This window comes from Saccostrea echinata, unplaced genomic scaffold (assembly GCF_033153115.1).
Source record: "Saccostrea echinata isolate AGI-Se365-2 ecotype Australia unplaced genomic scaffold, CSIRO_AGI_Sech_v1 ptg000015l, whole genome shotgun sequence".
NCBI classification, from domain to species: Eukaryota; Metazoa; Mollusca; class Bivalvia; order Ostreida; family Ostreidae; genus Saccostrea; species Saccostrea echinata.
Window position 1 is genome coordinate 12,340,212 of NW_026889764.1, and position 24,100 is coordinate 12,364,311.

At 33.1% G+C, this 24,100-nt stretch overlaps 1 protein-coding gene across 2 annotated transcripts; it reads right to left on the reverse strand.

Annotated features, from left to right (window-relative positions):
- Positions 1-2,204: 2,204 nt before the first annotated feature.
- LOC133187875 (uncharacterized) lies at positions 2,205-22,851 on the reverse strand. 2 transcript variants are annotated; one of them, XM_061323265.1, is made up of 3 exons: positions 8,564-8,621; positions 7,869-7,970; positions 2,205-5,105 (listed from the first exon to the last, which is right to left on the reverse strand). In XM_061323265.1, the coding sequence occupies exons 2-3, from the start codon at positions 7,912-7,914 to the stop codon at positions 2,365-2,367; spliced, it is 2,787 nt and encodes a 928-aa protein (XP_061179249.1). In that variant the 5' UTR covers positions 7,915-7,970; positions 8,564-8,621; the 3' UTR covers positions 2,205-2,364. The 2 variants fall into 2 exon arrangements, with proteins under 2 accessions (XP_061179249.1, XP_061179250.1); XM_061323266.1 differs by lacking the exons at positions 7,869-7,970; positions 8,564-8,621 and adding an exon at positions 22,810-22,851 and having other exon boundaries at positions 2,206-5,105.
- Positions 22,852-24,100: the final 1,249 nt, after the last annotated feature.

Here is a 24,100-nt window from a genome sequence, read left to right on the forward strand (position 1 = left end):
TTACAGGGGCAAAAAAGAAAATGAGCTTTGTTTTCTATTCAATAGTATATGCAGGCAATTTGGAGGGGGCAAAACCGTATATTACCTTAATTTTTTTATTGTAAAGTATATTTTGGCAAAAGTATTGGGTACACACCCAAACGGGATTCTGGCTGCTATGGGCGTGATAATTATAAATATTTTCAAGAGATACTTCTTGACAAACACCCCCTCCAGATATACAATTTCAGGATTTCTTCGACTTTTTATCATAAATTGTATCCATATCTCTTATATATTATGAATATGATGAGAAATCAGAGGAAAACCCTAAAAATCCTTCCATCACACATACATGTAATGAGAGAGAAAAGTATGCCGCTCCATATTTTCTCTCTTATTGTGTAGATTGGGTTATTATTGTATAAAACGATTGCATGTATTTATGGTTTCACCCCATTTTTCCTGTGTCGAATAAGCCCTTCGGCTGTAAATGGGGGGTGGGGGGTGGTTGTTCCTGTTTACAAGTATCTTTGGCTTTTTTAAATTAATTTTATAGTAACGTCTCTATACCTTCCCGACTAAAGATCCAGACCAATTATTATTTACGAGTTTTAATTCATTTTAATCTTCTCCATACATCACAAAATTTTAATAAAATCAATACCATAAAAAATTACGACTTTTCATCTCTGTATACAACCATTCCCCGCGATAAATTAAGGTCCAGGCTTTTTGACATCATTGACAGCTGCTTTTTTCAATGAAAATGGGACTCATCAATCAATTAACATTGTCATTGGTCAATTGCAAAATTATTTGATAAAAAATCATTCTGATTGTACAAACAAGTACTCTGAAGTTGATAGCAAAAAGATACTTGAGTTTCTGATTGACAATATCTATGTGGTTTTGGGAGACCAGGTCTTGTAACATGTACGAATTGCGCCCCGTTATTAGCAGACCTGTTTTGAACTCAAATGAAGCAGAATTTATTCAAAATCTTATACATGAGAAAAAAAAAATCTTGCTGTGGCTTTCAACTCGACATTGAGATATATCAGCGACGTACTATCAATTAACAATAGTTACCATTCCATTCATATGTCGACACGATATATGCCAGTGAGATTGAAATATAAAAGATACCACAGACTTTGACACATCTGCTTTAATATTTGGATATTTTACTAGGAAAAGTCGTTAATGGCAATGTAATAACAAAACTCTATGATAAACGTGATGACTTTAACTTTTCAATCATCATCTTCCCTTATTATTCAGCAATATACCCTTATCACCTGCATATGGTGTGTATATCTCTCAGTTGATTCGATACGCAAGAGCATACGTATACGTATGAACAATTTCCAAAACGAAGTACATTATTGACAAACATGATGATGACACAAGAATATCAACAGTCTCCTTTGAAGTCATCATTTCGTAAGTTCTATGGTCGATACAATGACCTTGTCATCAAATGCAATCTATCATTAAGTCATAATTATGCTGATTGACTTTTTTTTCATACTAATTGTTAAGGCATTATTTACACATTGAATTCGTTGGCGGTTTTTTCCGTTATTTCCGGATCATGACAAAGAGCACGCGGCGGGTGTGACCAGCACGCGGCGGGTGTGACCGGTTGGGAGAGGATGCTCACTCCTCCATGGCACCTGATCCCACTTCTGTTGTTTTGGAGGTCTGTGTTTGCTCTGCTCCCGATTTGTAATATTTTAATGGATTTTGAGCTTGGATACTGTTCGTTATCGTTATCGCCATATTTCATCAATCTATTTTATATCGAAAGATGATTTTAAAGAAAATATAGAACCCAATTAGGTCCCTCATTTTTAAACGCAAAAGATTAATCAACAATTTTCAAAAGTATTTCCCTAGGCCACCATCTTTGAAGAATTAACTTTATGTAATTTTCACAGCGTCCTTTGTTATTTCAAATTTTTGGTAGCATACAGAAGAGAAATATTTTTTTCTTTCCCTTTAAGTCTTTGACTTGACGTGCAAAGGGACACAGCTCAATTTAGTTTTTGCGACATGTGGCTTGAACTGTTTGTCAGAGGATAGAATCTGTCTTTTTCATTCAAAAATACTACCCTGCGGAAAAAAGTAAAAAAAAAAAGTCTCCTGTTGATCTATTCTAATTTCACAGAAAAGATCTCTATTTAATGAACAGGTTAAGAAAGTTAACATTCACAGTCATAAAACCAAAATTTGGTTTCTCTTAACTTTTATTTATTTTTACACAGTGTCAAATACATTCACACAAATGATATTACGATAAACAATTTCAGTGCCAAAAATAGAGTCTTATTCATGCATATTCATTATTTCGTTTTCACCTGTTCTTCTGGTCCCAAAGTTTTAACCTTCATTGTGCTTGATATTTGGAATAATTTCACACCATTTATTCAACAAACGGAATCTTCTTATTTCATTTTCTTCTTTCATACTTTGGTGGATTCTTTTCAAGTCAGCATCAGATGTTTTGGAAATTTTTCTTTCGAGGTCTTCCTTATCATCAAAATACTGTATATGAGGCCAATCATAGAAGTCACTAAACTGCAGCCAGTACATTTCATCTTCTGGACGATCTTTGAATTCAGAATTCGGGTTAAAAGAATGATAACTAGAAGGATGTTTCTTCATTTTCTTCCAAAGATCTTTATCATGTTGACAGTATGGAGCACTAGTACTTGTGCGGTCAGATCCAAGACCACCATTTTCCTGAAAATATTTCAGACTCGGAAAAAACAATGGTATATTAAGAGAATAGAGTTCAGTTATCTTATAAGAATGTACGGCATACGGGAAAAAAATAACTGCAGGGTAACTCGTCAAGTCATTTAATGTGTAGTGTTTGTACTTGTGATGTAGTATTGTCATATTGAAATTTGTTTTTGTTATGGCTTTTGGTATTTTTCCACCACTAAAAAATACAAGAATTTCCTTTTTCGTTGGTGTATAAACCGACTTTTCCGTGTAAAATCCTGAAAAACTAGATAGCAACTCAAGAGATCGAATTCCAGTGTAGTGAAACAGATATTCATAATCATATCGATTGTCAGCACCAATAACATGTTTCAATTTTCCATCCCCTTTCCTTTTTGTAAGTCCATGCAATTTTCTATTGAGTCCTTCCCAACTTTTTACATCACATCGACCCAAATTATACCTATGAGCTGCCAAAAACAATATGGACTTTGTTTCATTAAATGGCATCCATAACTCGCACATAGATGCTGGAAATGCACAATAGAAGGCATCTGTTTTTTCGAATGCCATATCTCCTCTATAAAATACAGCATTCTGCTCGACACCTTTTTCTGATAAAGGTGTTGAGTGAGTTGTATATCTCATTAATTCAGGCGATATCTTTTTATAGATATTTATGCCAGGACTTTTGAAAACTTCGGAATATGGTGATTTTTCACCTTTGATTCCAGCAATATAGATCCTCTGATCCAGTTTAGAAAGTAAAGACGGAACATCAATTCTTGTTCCATCATGCAAATCAGAAGTCCAAAATGTAGCAGTTATATTCTTCCTTTTCATTTCTACACAATTTTCTGGTATCCCTGTTGGCCTAGACAAAACGGACGATCCAATGTCGTTTGTGAATTCAGATGGTGACTTAGAGGAAGCTCTTCTGTTATTATATCCCAAGTCATAACCGATAGAAGTAATAGATTCTAGCCATAACTGAATGTTGTTGATGTCACCTATCTGAATGAAACCCCATTCGTAAAGTGTTACATAAAGATCTTCCATCAAATCTTCTAATGAACGCTTTTCATTATCATTCACTTTAGTTATATTTATTTTCCAGGACTCCAGAGTGGAAATAAAGGCAGTAGTTTGTGTGTAAAGAGGAATTTCTGATTGAAAGTCACCATTATAATTGTGTACATTCCGATCTTGATCTACAAGCGGCCTTGGCAAAAACCCAACATGAAGTCCACGGAGAGGAAGGAGAACCTGGGCAATGTAGCTTCGCCAAATATCAGATACCCGGCCATGCACGGTCACAGGAAGATAAAGACAAAAGAAAGCTTTTTGGAAATGTAAGGTAGCCTGTGCATTCAATGGAGAGTAAAGTCCATTCGGTAAAATAATGGTGTTGTTTACTTTGGCATATGCCTTGTTGAAATAAAAAGGTGTATACTCTGTTAATCTGTAAATTGCATCTACATCTGGTTGATGGTCCGCAATTGACTGCAAAATTCCAAGTTTTTCTTTTACAAAAGTTTCACTTACAAATTTGAATTCATGATTTCTCGAAGGCATTATGTTTTCTAAAGGGAATCCTCTTGGCCATATTTTTAGTTCACTGGATCCCAGGTAATTGTAAGGGTTAAAAAATAATGCTCTTGTGTCTGTCTCCACTTTAGACACAGGTATTTCTGATTTTGTAAATGTATCTATCCATTGATTCGGGTGAATTGATGCGTTTTCCAACCAGAATTTTAGTATATTATCGTCGTCAAAGTCCCAAATTAGCTGTGCTCCATGAGATATTGCATATAAATATCCAATATTTTTTCTACTAAAACTGTTCCAAGGTAAATTATTAATAAATTTTGATCTCATTTTCTTTTGATCTTTATGATTAAGAAATACCATACATCTTTTCAATGAAGATGGAATGTTATAATATTTAGGCTTTTCTAAATCCCCAACAATCACTACACACCATGATGACATATACAGGAAACGTCGCACTGCTTCAGAGGGTTTAAATATCGTTGTCAAAACTGCCCATTTCTCGTGATTCTTGTCTTCATTTCTTACAGTACTTTCATGTTTAGAAAGATATTTATTTCTAAATTTGAGTTTTTCTGGTGGAAATTCACGTACCTTGAAAGCTTTGAAGGGCTTTGCAGATGCCCCAAGAGAAATAAAAGAGGTTTCCGATTTGAATGAGATTGGCGGAATGGTATTATACTGATGATTGATACAAGGTTCGTTAATATCACGTAACAATTCCATCTTTGGGTTCTGATTAGATCGATACAAGGGTCTCTGAATATAAAATACCAGGAAACATACCACGGACAGAGTAACAAAAATCCATTTCCTTCTTTTCTTCATTAGGAAAATGAGTTCTGTAAAGTATAATTTCATAAGTGAAAGATACATTATGCAAAATAACCCTTATATATATATATATATATATATATATATATAGAAAGCACAAAGAAATTCACTTTTATAAGGATACCCACTACCGCCCAAGCCCAGGGTTGAACTCTCGACCTACGGAATCTGTCTCCTAGCAGTACAGGAACAGCGCGCTAGACCGCTCGGCTATCTAGGCAGGTCAAAAAACTTGCTTTCGATGCCGATGGAATCCTCGCGGCGCTGCTCTACACTACACGGTCAATGAGAATGGAAGTGAGATACAGTTATTTGGACATTAGTCTTATTAGAGGATCGTTACCAATACACGTTGTAATGAAATTAATATTTATTTATAAATGACATTTTACAACAACTGTTAAACTAACATAACTGCCCTAAGTGAAGAAATATTAATAAAGAAAGCACAAAGAAATTCACTTTTATAAGGATACCCACTTCCACCCCAGCGGAGACAAAAATGCCAATATATATATATATATATATATATATATATATATATATATATATATATATATATATATATGTATATATATATATATATATATATATATATATATATATATATATATATATATATATATATATATATATATATATATGTACATGCAAAAAAAACTAAATTATTAATATTAATTTTTTTTATTTGAAACATTCAGCAATTGTCTAAACAATGGTTGTTGTTGCATTGTTCATACTAAATTCATATAGGATAATTGGTTGAATACTTTTATCATCTCAAAATATTTCTTTTTAAATAATGCATTTTTTTTTTTAAATCAAAGAACCATATACGCTTAAGATATATCCCTGCCCGCATAAAAATCACATTTTTAAAATATGTTGAGTTCAATTGTATAAATTGTTTAAATGAATCTGAACAAGCATTCTGAGAGTATTGCATTAGCAATACTAGTCCCATACCGGCAAGTTTAATCTGTTTCCCGTTAAAAATTGAAAATGCCATAATTCTGTCAAAAATCAATGAAGTGGAACGATATGCAAACTTGATCTTTAACTCCTCAAGATAAAGTTACATACCAAAAATCAGCCAAATATCTGCAAGCGTTTAGAAAAAAAATTGCAGAAAACCCTGAAAAATTGAAAAGGTTGTAATTCGTCAAAAATCATTAAAATGGAACGAAATGCAAACTTGATCTGTAACTCATCAAGATACACTCACATACCAAAAATCAGCTTAAAGTGACAGTACGGCGCATCTCATCAAAAAACTGGTTAGATAAAATTTTCCGACAAGATTTGGAATTTTTTTAATACTCATAAATGTATAAACTTTCAGAAAATTACAACTTTTACAATTAAATAATTTGGATTATTTCATTAAAATTAAAAGTTATTTATGGGACGTAAATATATACTTCGCAACGTGTTCGGGGTTCCACATTTCATAAACAAAACAGCATGGTTAGAGAGGGAATCCCGGTAGGCCTGCTACATTGACAAAGTCGACCAAAAAGAAAAAGAAACTGAAAATAGAACTTGAAAAAGCAACTTTCCTGACTAAAATTTAGTTTGGGGATTAATAAAATCGCTGGATAAGGAAGAAACGGGAACTCGGCGACACTCACGCAGGGCTCGCGAAGGTTCTATTCGACAGGTTTGTTGATACTTGTTATCATTTCTCATTTTTCCGTCACTTTCAAAGAAAAAAAATAGTGTAAACTCAACATAAAAAATACATCTTTGACTTATAAACATTGTTGCCATTTAAAATGCTAATTTTTTTTAACTGTGCAGAAAAATATTTTGTTTGACATTTGCCGCGATAACGAATGATTAGTTGGTTTTTCCTTTCTCGGACTCCAATACACAAAACGTAAACATTTGTACTTTTAATTCTGTTAAATTCGCCTGAATGCAGACTAAAATCTTTACGATTATTATTTTAGATTATTTTTATCGGAAAGTTATGATAATTTGTGTTTTTGAAAATTGTTTTCACCTAATATTCATTATAGCTGTAAACTCTACAGTGTAGGCACGTGCCGTTTTAGAATTCACGTGGTACAAGTAAACAGATCTAAGATTGTTCCAGTTCGTACGACCCTTGATTTTCCGGCAGATTCTAATTACGTTAATTTTGTTTGAGTAGAGAATATTTCTGTTTCTCAAACTGCTTACATCAACTTTATACCTTATTTCTTAATGACATATTGGGTAAATTTGGATGAAAAAGCACACATTTTGCAGCCGTACTGTCGCTTTAATATCTGCAAGCGTTTAGGGAAAAAAGCGGAAAACCAAGTGGGACAGACTGACAGACAGACAGAGGGACAGACAGACAGACGGACGCACAGACTCAGAGGAAACCTATAGTCCCCTTTGGTTTCACCGGTAGGGGACTAATACCAACATGTGTTTTTGGTTCGGAAAAAAATATTGGCATTTTTGTCTCTGTGATGTCACAACTTTTGAAGTTTCCCTTTATTTTTTTAAAAAGAGTGAAAAATGGACAATTTTTATTCCATTTTGAGTTAGTTTTTAAAGAGCGCAATCTTGCTCAGGAATTTTTCTCACATGTTGTATTATTATCATCATTCTACAAAAAACATTTTTAAAAAAAAATGGAGTTTGAGCAGACGAGCTCCAATCAAATAATCCGCGTAAAATACTCTAAATTCTTTCGAAATCATTGAATTGTTGAATTTATATGATATTTTAACGTCAAATCTAACATGACTTGACAATGGATAAAATATATAAAATACCCATTTTTCCTATCTTTTTTAAAGGATCACTTGCAATGTTACACATAGCGGCGTGTTGCGACAGACATCCTAGGGAACTTCTGACTGATCTTGAATCTAAGTCTGAAAATATAATTTTTCTCGGTAGAATTCTTTGAAATTTGGCAAAAGAAATTACGTAAAACAGTAATTAAAGATAAACTCAATATCTATATTCATTAATTTACAAGAGCATTGCACGTTAGGCAATATCACACAGTAAATTCCCCCATGGAGAACTTCTCACAATACTGTAATGTGTTTTTTCCTTCTATATCTATTCTCTTAGTTGAAACAATATGTCTATGAATTATTTTTGACTTATTTAAGAATAAAAGTTGTAGATAAAATGGGAATTTTCATAAAGATTTATGCTAGTAAAATACGCACAGGACAATACACGATCAATTAAAAAAAAAATGCTATCCTATGCTAATTCGGGATCAGAGACAGATAGGAAATATTGAATAAATTATGTGGTAACCATAGACAATTTTATGTGAAACTAATGTCTGACAATTCTTATAAAAAACGTTAGTCATCACTCGACTAACAACAAGATCAATGTATCGACCATGCAAAGAATTTGCGAAATGTTGAATTTAAAAGAGACCATGTATAAGTATAACATTCAAATAAAGGTTAAAATAGTATGATACAAATAACAATCTACTTACGTTTCCTTAACTATGGAGTTCGAGGCTACAATTGATCTTTTTTTTTTAAGTTAGACATTTATCAAATCGTAGAGAAGCTCAGTGTCAAATATAGATGTCTTTTCAACTTTATCAAATGTTTTTAAGTTTCTATAAAATTTACTTCTTTAATTTCTTAAATCAGTAGTCCGCATCATCGATCTTTTACTGTATGAAATAATTTTTCAAATGAATGAATAATGTACGCCTAAATAAACCATAAAACCGGAGACCGTATCCATTTAAAAATTTACACACTTTTGCCTTTTTAAAATGACTTGGTTTAGTTATCAACTGTGACAATCAATATTCAGAACCCGTGAAGTTTGTTAAAAATCATATTTTGTCGGCAATTGATTTCACGGAATAAACCGCACCATACAGTCAGCTGAATAATCGCTGAACAGTCACGAAATGATAAAGCTCTGCCAGTTAGTCATCTTTCACTTTTTCAGCACTTTTTATAGAATTTCATGACAGAGTTCCATTCAGCATTTGCAAATTTGACATAGTAATTGTATGGTGTTCAGGGTTTTTTCATCATTTGAAATTTTAATGTGGCGCAAACTTTGTGGTTCATAGAGAGCCCATGGAGATCCCTGTTGTTTTTTTTTTTTTTTTTTTCAATTTAAGAAAAATGAAACAATGTTTCATGAAAAAAAAAAAATTATTTATTCCAAATGCAGTTTGGCGATCTCTAAATCTCAAATCTCAAATATAAAATCAACCATTTCAGGAATGCTAATATGAGGACCAAATGTGTTACATTAAGAGATTGTTCACTTAGAGCCTTTTCTTGGCCCTGTGAATTTCTTAAAAAAAAAAAACAAAAAAAAACAAACAAAAAACTGCACAGTTTTAGTTGACAATAGCCCTTGGTGACTGCATTTCTATCAAAAGTGAAGTTATTTTCTCTTTTCTATGTTTCATCGAATCCTAATTTTTTTTTTTTTTTCAAAATCGGCCAAGAGTAAATTTTTTTCAAGATTTTGCCTAGAACCCAATCTTGATCCAAAATGTGTTTATATATTGTGAAAAAAAAAATGTTTCTAAAGATTATAAAACATTTTTTAGGGAGGAGGGGGGCTCCTTTTTTAAATTTTTGCTGAAGATCCTCGAAAATACACGTTTTCTGCAAAATTCAAGAACACTGAAATTTCACAAAGCCTGTATCTTTTATAATTAGACTCTCAGAGGAAACTTTTTAAAAGGGAATTAAAAAAAACTTAACATTTATAATGTTTGAATTTGGGCAATGGGTCTCGGTTAGTCAATTGTTTTATGGACATGGCCATTTCGTTGATAAAGTGAACATAGCTTTTCATCGAGGTAGGAAAAGGATTGCATCAGGTTTAATATGACTCAGAAGTATGATCAACCAGAAGTGTTTACCCATTAGATAGATATAGATATCATGTGTACACATTCCAGGGTGCATTTTTGAACAGATGATTGATTGATTGGTTAGTTGATTGGTTTTATTTTTTAATAGTCCCATTCGAAATTTTTTTTATTCATATAGAGATGTCAACATACACCGGTGAAGGGCTTTAATTTTAGACTTATACTCGGCACTTCCGATCATTGAGAGTTAGGTCCCTTATCGTCCATCATCTACTGGGAAACACAATCTAATTAAAATTAGATGTACCGAATCCGCTACCGATTCTTAAACATCTAACAACATCCCACAAGGGTCTAGTCAATGTAACCTTTCAATTATGAATAAACATGAAAATTGTGGCAAATCAAATTCAAGATTTTGTAAACAATTTCTAAGAATAATTCCACGGCTACATTTTAACATTATTGGTGCTCAGTAGTCTGTTGTGAGTTGATTTAAGGTATTCATAGTATGAATTGAAAGTATAGTCTGCCCATCCGCCATTCGTACCTAAATAATGCAAACAAAAATGTACAAACTATACAAAATATCCTGCACGTCACATTCATATAGCACGGCCTTTGTCATGTATAGTTTTGTTTACTGCGAAAGATTCCAAGGCGACGATTTCGTTGGCTATTAAAGAGATCGTTCTGATGTGATCCCGAATGGGATTTTGTTAGATGATTGCAAAGCGATAATGGATTCGGAATACCTAATTTTAATTAGATGTTGTAAAACAGGACCTCACTTTTTATGATCGGCTTCGGCTGATCAAAGTTGATTCCATATGAGGCATCCGGAAGATTAAACTAACTGCGCAAACAACCCGTACTACTTTGTTATTTATGCACTGACTGCTTCATGAAAGTCTTTCACAATAATGTTAAGCACTACTACATGTACATGTAAAAAAAATTTTTTGATGCATTTACTTTGAGATGCAAATGTTTATTCAGTTACATTGAAAATAAACTTAATTTTCTTTAGTACAGGCTATTTGACATCATATACAGCTGCTTTTTTCAATAAAAATGTAACTCGTAAATATACTTACCTTGTCTTTTGTCATTTGCAAAATTATTTTGTTAAAAAACATTCTGATTGTGCACACAAGTACTCTGAAGTTGATATTAAAAAGATGCTTGAGTTTCTGATTGGCAATATCTATGTAGTTTTGGAGAGCAGGTCTTCCAACAATCTGTTGGAATTCCCATGGGTACCAATTGCGCCCCTTATTAGCAGGCCTATTTTTGTATTTAGATGAAGCAGAATTTATTTAAAAACTTCTAAATGAGAAGAAGAAAAAAATTGCTGTGCCCTTCCACTCGATATTTCCTTATATCGACGACGTATTATCAATTAACAATAGTTACTTTCATTCATATGTCGACTCGATACATCCAAGTGAGCTTGAAATAAAGGATCCAACAGATTCTGACACATCTGTTTCATATTTAGATATTTTAATAGACAAGAGGCCCATGAGCCACAACGCTCACCTGAGTCAATATGGCCCTGCTGTTCTTCGTCAGCAGATTTCTTCTCCTATATTTCTCCTATATATTCATATATAAAGCTTTGATCGCCTGTTCTAGACATACCCTACCCCAAGGTGCCATGTTTTGAATGAAATTGAATAAAAACCTTCTGAGGATGCTTCTATCTTCATATAACTAATCATGATTTTGCTGTTCTTTAAAACAGAATTTTAAATATGTCTAACACCCTACCGTGGGGGGGGGGGGGGGTCATGATTTGAACAAACTTGATTGTACACTACCTGAGGATGCTTCCATATCAATATGACTGATCATGGCTTTGTTGTTCTTGAGATTGAAGAAGATTTTTAAAGATATTTCCTGTATATGTTCTATTGTAAAACTTTGATCCCCCATTATGGCCCCACCCTACCACTGGAGGATGCCTTAAACTAGCTTGAATCTACAATATTTGGGGAAGATTCCATATCAATATGACTAATTGTGGCTTTGTTGTTCTTGAGAAGAAGATTTTTAAAGATTTTCCCTATATATTCCTATGTAAAACTTTGATCCCCCATTGTGGCCCCACCCTTCTCCCGGGGGTCATGATTTGAACAAATTTGAAGCTACACTACTTGAAGATGATTCCATATCAATATGACTAATTGTGGCTATGTTGTTCTTGAGAAGAAGATTTTTTTTCTAAATATTCATATACAAAACTTTGATCCCTCATTGTGGCCCCACCCTACCCCGGGGGTCATGATTTGAACAAACTTGAATCTACACTACCTGAGGATGATTCCATATCAATATGACTAATTGTGGCTTTGTTGTTCTTGAGAAGAAGATTTTTTAAGATTTTCCCTATATATTCCTATGTAAAACTTTGATCCCCATTGTGGCCCCACCCTTCTCCCGGGGTCATGATTTGAACAAACTTAAATCTACACTACCTGAGGATGATTCCATATCAATATGACTAATTGTGGCTTTGTTGTTCTTGAGAAGAAGATTTTTAAAGAATTTTCCTATATATTCCTATGAAAAAATTTGATCCCCCATTGTAGCCCTACCCTACCCCCAGGGGTCATGATTTGAACAAATTTGAACCTACACTACCTGAGGATGATTCCATATCAATGTGACTAATTGTGGCTTTGTTGTTCTTGAGAAGAAGATTTTTAAAGAATTTTCCTATATATTCCTATGAAAAAATTTGATCCCCCATTGTAGCCCTACCCTACCCCCAGGGGTCATGATTTGAACAAATTTGAATCTACACTACCTGAGGATGATTCCATATCAATATGACTAATTGTGGCTTTGTTGTTCTTGAGAAGAAGATTTTTAAAGATTTTCCCTATATATTCCTATGTAAAACTTTGATCCCCCATTGTGGCCCCACCCTTCTCCCGGGGGTCATGATTTGAACAAACTTAAATCTACACTACCTGAGGATGATTCCATATCAATATGACTAATTGTGGCTTTGTTGTTCTTGAGAAGAAGATTATTAAAGATTTTCCCTATATATTCCTATGTATAACTTTGATCCCCCATTGTGGCCCCACCCTACCCCCGGGGGTCATGATTTGAACAAACTTGAATCTACACTATGTAATGAAGGTTTCACATAAGTATAAACTTTTCTGGCTCAATGGTTCTTGAGAAGAAGATTTTTAAAAGATGACACCAAATTTTCACCAATTCTTAATTATCTCCCCTTGGAAGAGGGCGTGGCCCTTCATTTGTACAAACTTGAATCCCCTTCACCCAAGGATGCTTTGTGGCAAGTTTGGTTGAAATTGGCCCAGTGGTTCTGGAGAAGAAGTCGAAAATGTGAAAAGTTTACAGACGGACGGACAGACAGACAGACAGACAGACAGACAGACGGACTACAGACAAAATGTGATCAGAAAAGTTCACTTGAGCTTTCAGCTCAGGTGAGCTAAAAAAGACGTTAATGGTAACCTAACAACAAAGCTTTATGATAAACGTGATGACTTCAACTTTTCAATCGTCAGTTTCCCTTACTTATTAGCAATTTACCCTTATCACCTGCATTTGGGGCCATGTCTCTCAGTTGATTCGATACACAAGAGCATGCTCTACGTATGAACAATTTCTGGAATGAGGTACATTATTGACAAACAAGTTGATGAAACAAGAATATCAGCAGTCTCGTTTGATGCCATCATTTCGCAAGTTTTACGATCGATTCAATGACCTTGTCAGCACATACAACATATCATTAAGTCAAATGCTGACTGATGTTTTACATACTAATTGTTAGGCCATTACTTATACACTGAACTGTTTACAGATTTTTCCGGGTTTTTTTTTTCGATCATGACAAGGAGCACACAGCGGGTTTGATGTATATATTGGAAATGATATTGCACACGGCTCTTAAAGTATTTGGAGTTTATCGGAAAACACCATTCAATAAATTATGTGCAAAACGTTAAAACTATTTGCTTAAACCTAACTACTGAACAAAACTATGAATTTAATTCTGAAAATCCTGTTAATAAAGACAAAAAAAGGAAATGATCTGCATGGGATCATAAAGTGAGCACTATGAAATATCTTGAAATAAGTTTCTAAACATTTCTTCTATTTTAATTGACTTCAATTAATATTTTTTCCATGGGTTTGTATATACATACATTTAATTTTAACATTATTTCTCAACTGAGTGTGACATGTAAAGGATAGACCTATTAAAATGCTTTTCTTAACATTCCAAATTTAAATTGAAGTAAATTTTAGCCGGACACTCCTGCTATATGGAGTCGTAGAACAACATTATGTTATATTATTAATGTGCAAATGTAATTTTTTTTTTTTTTTTTTTTTTTTTTTGTAATGGGAAGAGAGACACAAAATCAAATACACTAGACCTTGGTGCAGAAAAATAACTCCGCAGACAAATTAACTATCAAATGTTTTACATTGTTCTGAACTAAAGTTGCGAGGAAATAAATCTTTAGTACTCATGCATGTATTCTGCGTAGTTCTACACCTAGTCAATAAATTGCTTTTTAAATTTATAAAATTGCTGGACCATCTGATGGCACAAGTTTATTGCTGAATGCTCCGCAGAATAAAGGATACTTTAGTGTTTAAATTATGGAAAATTTGTCCTACGTTTATATCTTCATGTAATCTAAAGATTTTATTGTTCATTTTGTCACTTTATCTTTCAAATGATCTAAACCTTTTTAAGAACAAATTATATTTACTAGTGAGACGTTAAGTTTAAATTTCAAAAAAAAAAACGCAGTGTGAATATTTTAAAATGGGAAAGGTAAAGGCGTAAAGTATTTTTTTTCAACATTCAAGCATCATAAGAATCCTTATGCGTTGCGAAAAAAACTTATATACAGCTGACACAGTTTATCTATTAATTTCGTCTTTGCTTTTCAATGTAGTCAGACAATTTACAAGTAAGCCGTATTTTATTTCATTTTGTAAATGTTAAATACAAAATACTTTTTTAAATTTCTGACATGCACTTTTATGTACAAATTTTTTATTACTTCAATTAACCCGCAGTAGTCTGAATAATCAAAAACCTTGAACACTATATACTTTATTACGTATATTTTAAGTGTTAAAATTTTATATCTTGAAGGTGGATATTTCGAATACCGTTGTACATGTATGTCATATAAGTTTCAAATCTTTTCTACCTGTAATTTACCATCCACCCCTATCTCAAAGTTTTCTTTCGGTCCTGTCAAGCTCAAGATAACTACATATAATTATACAAATATGTTGTAAAGTGACAAAAAGCCTTTGCCATGACAATAATATGCGATGAATTTATAGTATATCTCTGACGTTTTACGTCTAATTTTGCAAAATAACTAATGTATCAAGTTGTCCTTTCTTCCAGAATTGCAGAGGAGCATCACTCTACAGAAGATCTTAATATGTGTAATTGCTAAGGACATGTTGAAGCGCAAACCTCACACAGAAGGGTCAAAGTTACGCCAAAGTGCAATTTTGGAAGCATGAAAACATTTCCGAAATCAGAGTTTTTCATGATCGATGAAAGAAAATATGAATGTTGTGAAAAGTTACAAATTTACGTGCCCACTGAATACCTTAAGCGTTTTCAGCTTGATAAACAGGGAGTAGACATTTTGATTGATCAAAAACACAATGGATTCATCCCTGTAATTGAATCAGGGGTATTAGAAAACCACTCTACCGAAATCATTGGACTTTTTAAAAATAAATACTATCCATATTCGAAAAAAGTATCCAGACATTAAATTAATAGTGTTTGACTTGGGTCTATCAAAGGCCCACAGAAAATAACTACAGATAATGTATAGGTGTGATGTTAGATAGTTTCCTTTTGAAAAATCCCCGGCACATGTAAAACTTTTGCAAGGATATACTTGGAAACCAGTGATTCTTCAGATGGTGTTTCAAGAATATGATTTGTCATGTGGGTTGATTCCTCTATTCGCTTAAATGAAAAGATTAATGAATTATTTCATCGAGCAAAACGCACTGGGATTCAAAATTATGGAGGTAGGTGGGTCAATAGCCGTACGAACACACCGACAATTATTTGATTTCTTAAGAGAGGAACCTTGTATGTTTAACTATCCAGAAGTTCAGCCTGGGTGTATTCTTCTGAATTGAGCTGAATTTACGCATAAAGAGTTACTACGTCCCATTTTATCTTGTGCACTACAATTTGGCTGCATGAATTTTCCCAAAGCTGGACAATTTCTGCACTGATCCAGAAACCTCTCGGCATGTCAAAGATTTGACCAATCTGTTCGTGGAATCATCTTGACCAGACTATTTAATAAAAATCGAAAATCTATCATGTTTAAGGTGAAAGAATTTGGAATTGTGTGTAGAGGATGTCTTGAAAAATTTAAGCAAATCAAGACATAAATTATCTCTGCCTTTGAGTTAACAATATTATAAAAGTAACAAAACAGTTGCTCTTCGTCAAAGTAAGTTGTTACATGCAAAACTTTGCAGATTAAACTGTTCATTTCATCGTAGATATCATACATATGTATGTATTGAAAATATATGAATAAAGGTTAAGCAGTTTAACATATTCTAGAACAACTTAGCAGTACATAATCCTCTATTTACAAGAAATATTTTAAGAATAATAGATGTATCTCTTCCCTATTTCCCTATTTTTATATTCCTTGTCATTGCTGTATGACTTTCATGTGTGTTTAAACGAATTGTTTGTTTGTTTGTATGTTGTTTAACGTCCCTCTCGAGCATTTTTTTACTCATATGGAGACGCCACCACTTGCCGGTGGAGCGCTGCAAATTTTGTCCTATGCTCGGCACTTACGGCCATTGAGCAGTGAGGGATCTTTGTCGTGCCAGCACCTACTGCGACACAGGACCTCGTTTATACGGTCTCATCTGAAGGACCGGTCTCCACGTCCCACAGTGGGATTCGAACCCGCGACGTAAGGATCAACTCCTTAATTCGCGACTCTAGAGCAGACGCTCTAACCACTGCGCCACGCGGGCGACTTTAAACGAATTTTAAAAAAAAAAAGTAATAAAATTCATTCAGTGCAATTATTTACAAAAATATAATGAATAAAATATATTAATTAAAAAGACCAACCTTGCCGAGATTTCAAACAATATTTTAAAATCAAGTTGCCTAGTGACGTGGTTATTTGAGCTATGACCCTGAATGAAGATCATGACAATGAATGAGAAAAACTATACTGAAGAAAGAAAAAAAGATCACTTCTATACTCTATCATCGAAAAGTCGGCTACTTGATAGTTAAGCCCGAAGTTCCAACCCGTATTTATATTCCGATAGATGTTTTAAAATGATACCTTATGACTTAAATTTACATTTGTGACTTCTTTATAATATATATTTGCATAAGGAAAATCTTTAACGCATGGAATGTTTTATTTTTCAAAACTTCAACGGCACAAGTTTGATTCATTGCATGTTTGTCAACCCTTTATGACGTCATTTAGAAATTGCTTGGAGCATTTATGACGTGAGGAACCTGTGCTTATATACAGATATAGATACGCGTTGCTTAAATAATGTTATATAAAAGAAAACATTTGTAAATATTTTATATGTATGACTGCTGGAGTTTATACTTTACAAAATGTATTTATTAATAAAATCTTATAAGCGTTGTTTATGTATAAAAATTAAGGATTTTTTTGTATTGTGTTTTTACTGTATTGAATAGACATTCCCAACACACATCCGATTGGTTAAAGAAAAGGGCGTATGATTTTCGATTCATTTGTTTAGTATTATTTTAAATTTAATTCAAAGTAAATGGTTTGAAACATATTTTTCATAATAACCATAATTTTATATCTTTATAGCGAGCGCAGCGAGCGGCGCGAAGCGCCGCTCGTCACTGCGAGCTCTTAAAGCAACGCCTGGGCGAAGAGAAAATTCGGACTTTGCACATTGATCCAAGTGATTTTTTTTCCGCAGTTACCTGTGGTCCCATAATGCTTAGCGAATTGCATCTCGCCGCAAACCACGTTCTCGTGGTAGCAACAAAAATTCAACAAAATATAAAATCACCTTGATTTAATGGATATATAGCAGACAGATAGTAGATTAAACGTTTTTGATTCAAAATAGCACTGTTCAGACTTCGTTTTGGTAATGCAACATACATACGACGTCATATGACGTCAGAGTCTAGACGTAGCAAATGTCACGTGCGGTTTGACGAGCCCGATCTAAATTAAAACTGAAAGATATCTGCGCTCGCCCTAACGATCGCACCGTCAACATATTATTCGTTGTCCATATTTTCAGTAATAAAATTTTCCTGACATCTAATAATTATTGTAGGAAAGAAATCGATCTATCCTGAAAATACAAACAATCTCAGTTTACCTTGCAGGACAAAAATTGACTGAAATGGTCCTTCTACTTGACAATTTAAGAAAGAAATTACTGTTAGTTATGCTAGTTATAGCAATCTCACTTATCAAGATTAAGCTGAAGAACCTTAATGTAGCCACACTGTGGTTAAAGATATGTATGTATTTTATCTAAGATATAATCTAAATAAAGTGAACTGTGGAAAGGCTACACTACTAAAAATCGTAAGGCTTTGCTTTTGCCTACTTTTATTAGTCCCCTACCGGTGAAACCGGAGGGGACTATAGGTTTCCTCTGAGTCTGTCCGTCCGTCTGTCCGTCTGTCTGTCTGTCCGTCCGTCCGTCTGTCTGTCTGTCTGTCCCTTTGTCTGTCTGTCAGTCTGTCCCACTTGGTTTTCCGCACTTTTTTCCTAAACGCTTGCAGATATTGAGCTGATTTTTGGTATGTGAGTGTATCTTGATGAGTTACAGATCAAGTTTGCATTTCGTTCCGCTTCATTGATTTTTGACTGAATTACGACCTTTTCAATTTTTAGGGGTTTTCCGCAATTTTCTTCTTAACACTTTCAGATATTGAGCTGATTTTTGGTATGTGACTTTACCTTGATTAGTTAAAGATCTAGTTTGCATTTCATCCCGCTTCATTGATTTTTGATGGAATTATGGCATTTTCAATTCTTAACGGGAACCAGATTACACTTGCCGGTAGGGGACTAGTATTGCTAATGCAGTACTCTCAGAATGCTTGTTTTTAACTGAAAGAGTTTTTTTTTTTCCAAATAAAACATGTACCGTTCAAAGATTTATACGGGTTCCAGAAGCACATATAATGTCAAAACGTACGTACGAAAAAAAAAGTAAAGGAAAAGAAGAACTTTGATTTTTGCTGAAAATTCACAAGTAAGTCACATTTCTGAGCTTATGTATTATATTTAATTTTTTTCCGGGCACAGCATGATACAGATCACACCACTGGTGTTTTGCACATTGTTTCTTATTCCTTTACCAGTAAAATAGCTAAATTTCAAATACATGCTGTAAAAGTATTTTTTGTTACATTTATTTTGATTTTAAGCCATTTTGTCAAGTGCACAAAAACCAGCCAATCTCACCGTCGTAGTTTCAAATATGTTGTGTGAGTAAGGGAGAAGAAAGGAAACATTTATCTTTCTGGTATGATTAAGTCCAAAGTTATTCTATTTATCCTTTTTTTTAATTCAACTTTTTTTTAGTCCCCTACCGGTGAAACCGGAGGGGACTATAGGTTTCCTCTGAGTCTGTCCGTCCGTCTGTCCGTCCGTCTGTCTGTCTGTCTGTCTGTCCGTCTGTCTGTCTGTCTGTCTGTCCCTCTGTCTGTCTGTCCCACTTGGTTTTCCGCGCTTTTTTCCTAAACGCTTGCAGATATTGAGCTGATTTTTGGTATGTGAGTGTATCTTGATGAGTTACAGATCAAGTTTGCATTTCGTTCCGCTTCATTGATTTTTGACTGAATTACGGCCTTTTCAATTTTTAGGGGTTTTCCGCAATTTTCTTCTAAACGCTTGTAGATATTGAGCTGATTTTTGGTATGTGGCTTTACCTTGATTAGTTACAGATCAAGTTTGCATTTCGTCCCGCTTCATTAATTTTTGACGAAATTATGGCATTTTCAATTCTTAACGGGAACGGAACCAGATTACACTTGCCGGTAGGGGACTAGTATTGCTAATGCAATACTCTCAGAATGCTTGTTTTCATAAAAAGTCAATTAAGAACTAGATTTACAAAACTTTGACAAATTTTATTATACTTTTTTTTTCTTGGATGGAGGTGCGGGTCTTACAAAGAAAAAAAAGAAAAAAATGTAATTAAATCTTCTGGTTATCCGGGATTTTGAAAAAGTAGGAACTCCCCGGAACTGAGCAAAATCACATAATTTTATTTTTCATAGAAAACAAATCTATTCTATCATAACAGTGACGATATATACTGTCTAGAGAAATGGTGAGATAGTGTTACTGTATTTTAATATTAACGGTAGGTGAGTCAAACATTTCAACCAGTTGCATACCGTGGATTCTTAAATATACGCGAGGAATTCATTATTGCGTAATGTCACGAGAATCACCAATTGCGAATGAAAATGCTCGCAAAAATACTGAATATTGCTGAAATACACGTAAAATGTCTTCAACAACATGCCATCGTCGAATTCATTATGTCAAAATTTGAAGTTTATGTGTCATTTTGCGATACTCAGTACTCGCGTAAAATAAGGAGACTACTATAGAATCTTAAAATTTTTATGTTAAAAAGCCAATTTTATCTCTTTTCGGTCGATGTATGACTAAACAATGATCAAACAAACAAAACAATGTCACCGTTATAGATCTATTATCTTGGAATTCTTCCCTTAAAAAAATAGAGAAATTCCCTGTTAAATACTTTTTTTTCTTTTTAGTTCGCTTCAACATGACGAAACACTTTTTCTTTCAAAATTTCAAATCTGGTAAATTCGAATGATTATATAACTTTAATCTTTTTTCTAAAAAAAAAAAATTTGAATTTTCATGGTCACGATTTTTTTTTAATGAAATTGAAAATAATGAAAGCAAATTTATCTGCTTTGTTTGATTACGAAGCTCGTGTTCATTAATGTTATTTGTTGATCTACTACAATTTCATTTTAGGTAATCGTATCATTAAAAAAATGTGACAAATCTTTTGGAACCGAATAAGGCTGTTGAACTAGTGGACTAAAGCCTTGTGTGCTTAGATTCTTTAGTGGTTGATATTCATGAAACGTATGAGATAATAATTTTTCGTGGGATGATTGCCTAGTTGATACATGATAGTGTATAGTTTGCCTTCATAGGGCAGTGCATATATTCAAAACATCATAATGTCGTTTTACAGCCTTTCTCTACTTAAATCTGACAAGAACACTTTTCCCTGAACTGTCAGAGAGATTGAGAGATATCAATTATTCTTCTTCTGAAAGATAAAATTGTTTTCCATTCAAAACTTAATAAGCTATTTATTTACTTTATATGATAATATTCCTAATGAATTTCATATTCACTTTTTTTATGCTTCATTTCAATTAGATTTATTATTTATAAATTGATAAACCCTTTATATAAAACAAATTTAAAGAAAAGCTGTATGCACAGCAATGAAAATAGAAATAAAATGTAAGAAATAATTTGAAGAAAATCTTCAGTTTAAACAATATTTGATCAATACATTGTCTTTGGCATCCCTTTTATCAGCTCTTCAAAGTCTTTTTTTTATTTAAATATTTCGGATTTTCAACGTTTTGGCAAGAGCATCACTAAACAGACATAAATTGTCGAAATCCTCATCTGATACATCAAAATTGGTACCGTGTATGATTTACATTTTACAGTATTAAAATGGGGAGAAATAGTCAAGACAGATTTGATCATTTAAGGAGGCTGGGGGGTCAATAAATTAACCATCAGATATAACTTATTTTTTTTAGATATGATATCTTGACCTGTCAACTATCAATTGGCAAAGAAATATTTCATACATTTTAGTTTTAAAATTTGATCCTTTTTGTATATCTTTATATGGAGTTCTTCTTCTAAAGGAGATCAATATAGTATAAAAATGGCCACAACCACCCAGCCCTCTTAATATTCATGAAATTTTAACACTCTTATACCTCTCTGAGAAGAATCACCAGATTGCGTTTTTCTAGCGCGCTGAATGGCAAAAGATTGAATTTAAATTCAATATAAAAACTGAATAGAAGTAATTGGAAGGGAAAATGATAGAAGAATTTAAGGTTTCGCTTGCCCATCTGCACAATGTCTTGTTTCCACTCATGTTTTACAATAAAATTTGTACTGCTTTAAAGCAGATTTCCTGCATGCAGATGTAATTTAATATTAATGCAATTTGCAAGAATAACTATGTTAACCAGGTCAGTCAGATAGAATTCAAGTTCTTGTTGTGTCTTACTTGAGATTTTATGCTATGGTAAAATTATGTTTAAATACTATTATACATCTTTGAAAAGAATCAGCAGACCACAATTTTCCAGTGCGCTTTACGGTTGAATGGTGAAAGATTAAATCTAATTTAAATGCAAAAACTGATTACATGTACATGTAATTGGAAGGGCATATGATTAAAAAAAGTTATGGCTTCGCTTGTCCATCTGCATAATTTCTTGTCCACATCTATGTTTTGCAATAAAATTTGTACTGATTAAAAGCTAATTACCTACATGCAGATATATCAATTTCAAAGCTTGAAAAAATGGAGAGAAAAAAAACAACGTACAAACAATACTTTATTTTTTTCTAAAATTCCCAAAGAGGACATTAATCTTACCTTATGAAATGACGTTGGCTTTGGGCAAAGTATGATATAATTTTATCACCATTGCTGCTTAGTAATTTATATTTAAAATAACTTAATTTTAGATACACATGGTGTAAGCATATTTTACATACCTGATTTCCAGATTTCGTGTCAACTGATCAATAAACTCAAGATGCCATTTTGACTGAGTGAAATTATAATTTGTAGTTTCTCTATGTGGCATCGAGGGCATTGATGTATGAATGGGTCCAATTGCACTTTTAAATTCCTCAGGGTTTTTTTTTTTTTTTACCTTTTTTTTAAATAAAAAGCATGATCCATAAAATCTACACGAGAACCTGAATTTAAAACTTTAGAATAACATTTTTTACTGTTAGGCGAAATAGGTCAGCATGTATATGACTTGAATCGTTTTTTTTTTTTTAATTAAAAAAAAACTTTGGGGAGGGGGGGGGGGGTCTTATAAAGAAAGGAAACAAACATGTTATGGACGAAAACGCTTTACTCGCTTCATGTTACCATAAAGTACAATTTCACCGAGATTGAGAGTACAGGTTGTTCTCATAAAGAAAAACATTTAAAAGGAATGGCTTATTCTTTCATAAGAAATAATGACACTACCACTTTAAAAAGTGGATAGAAAATTTGAAGTTCTCGTTGCATTGTCTCTGGAGGTTTCATAATTTTGACAGTTTATTTGTCCATAAAGAATTTTATTAGCTTTTAAACAGAGAATAATAAAGCACCATTTTGAATGACCAGTTAAAACCTTTTAAAAAAACATTACTAAATACACTGTAGATAGTAAAAAATTAAGAATGTCATGACAACACTCTATTGTACTTGAAGTTTACAAAACCACACTTTTCGTTGATCTATTTCGAGGCTGATAAATATGTAGAAATATAATTAGGACACCAAAATCACCTGTTATCGAGGAGCTTCGTGAAGTGTATAGATTTTGTATAAATCTTGTACATTCTATGTTTATTGAACAGATTTCGGGGGACTAATTATTACACACTTCTATTCGGGATGACAATCTTCAGCGAAGGGAACTTGCTTTTTATTTAAGAAATGATGCGACATAAAACGGCAACTTGAGAATGTTGGGAAGACTACTTCAAGAAAATTATATCAAAAATCATTTATTTTTTAAGTGATTCTTCTTAGTCTTAAACATCATTTGAATTCAATAATTTAATAAAAAAATTACATTATTAACTAACTTCTACTATAGGCATTATTAATTAATTGTCTCTACTTCCACACCGAGAAATTCCATGAAAACTAACCGCATTAGACTGTCATATAAAGAACAAATGATTAGATATACATGTACATGTTTATCAAATATTTATAATACTATATGAATGGGTGAATGCATTCAGACTAAAGCCAGCCCTTACTATTTCTCTTACA

Excerpts from the sequence above, each read along its gene's own strand:
- LOC133187875 (XM_061323265.1), bottom strand. The coding sequence starts at position 7,914 with ATGTGTAACATTGCAAGTGATCCTTTAAAAAAGATAGGAAAAATGG. Across the intron at positions 5,106-7,868 it reads AAAAAAGATAGGAAAAATGG|AACTCATTTTCCTAATGAAG; the intron begins GTATTTTATATA and ends TATACTTTACAG.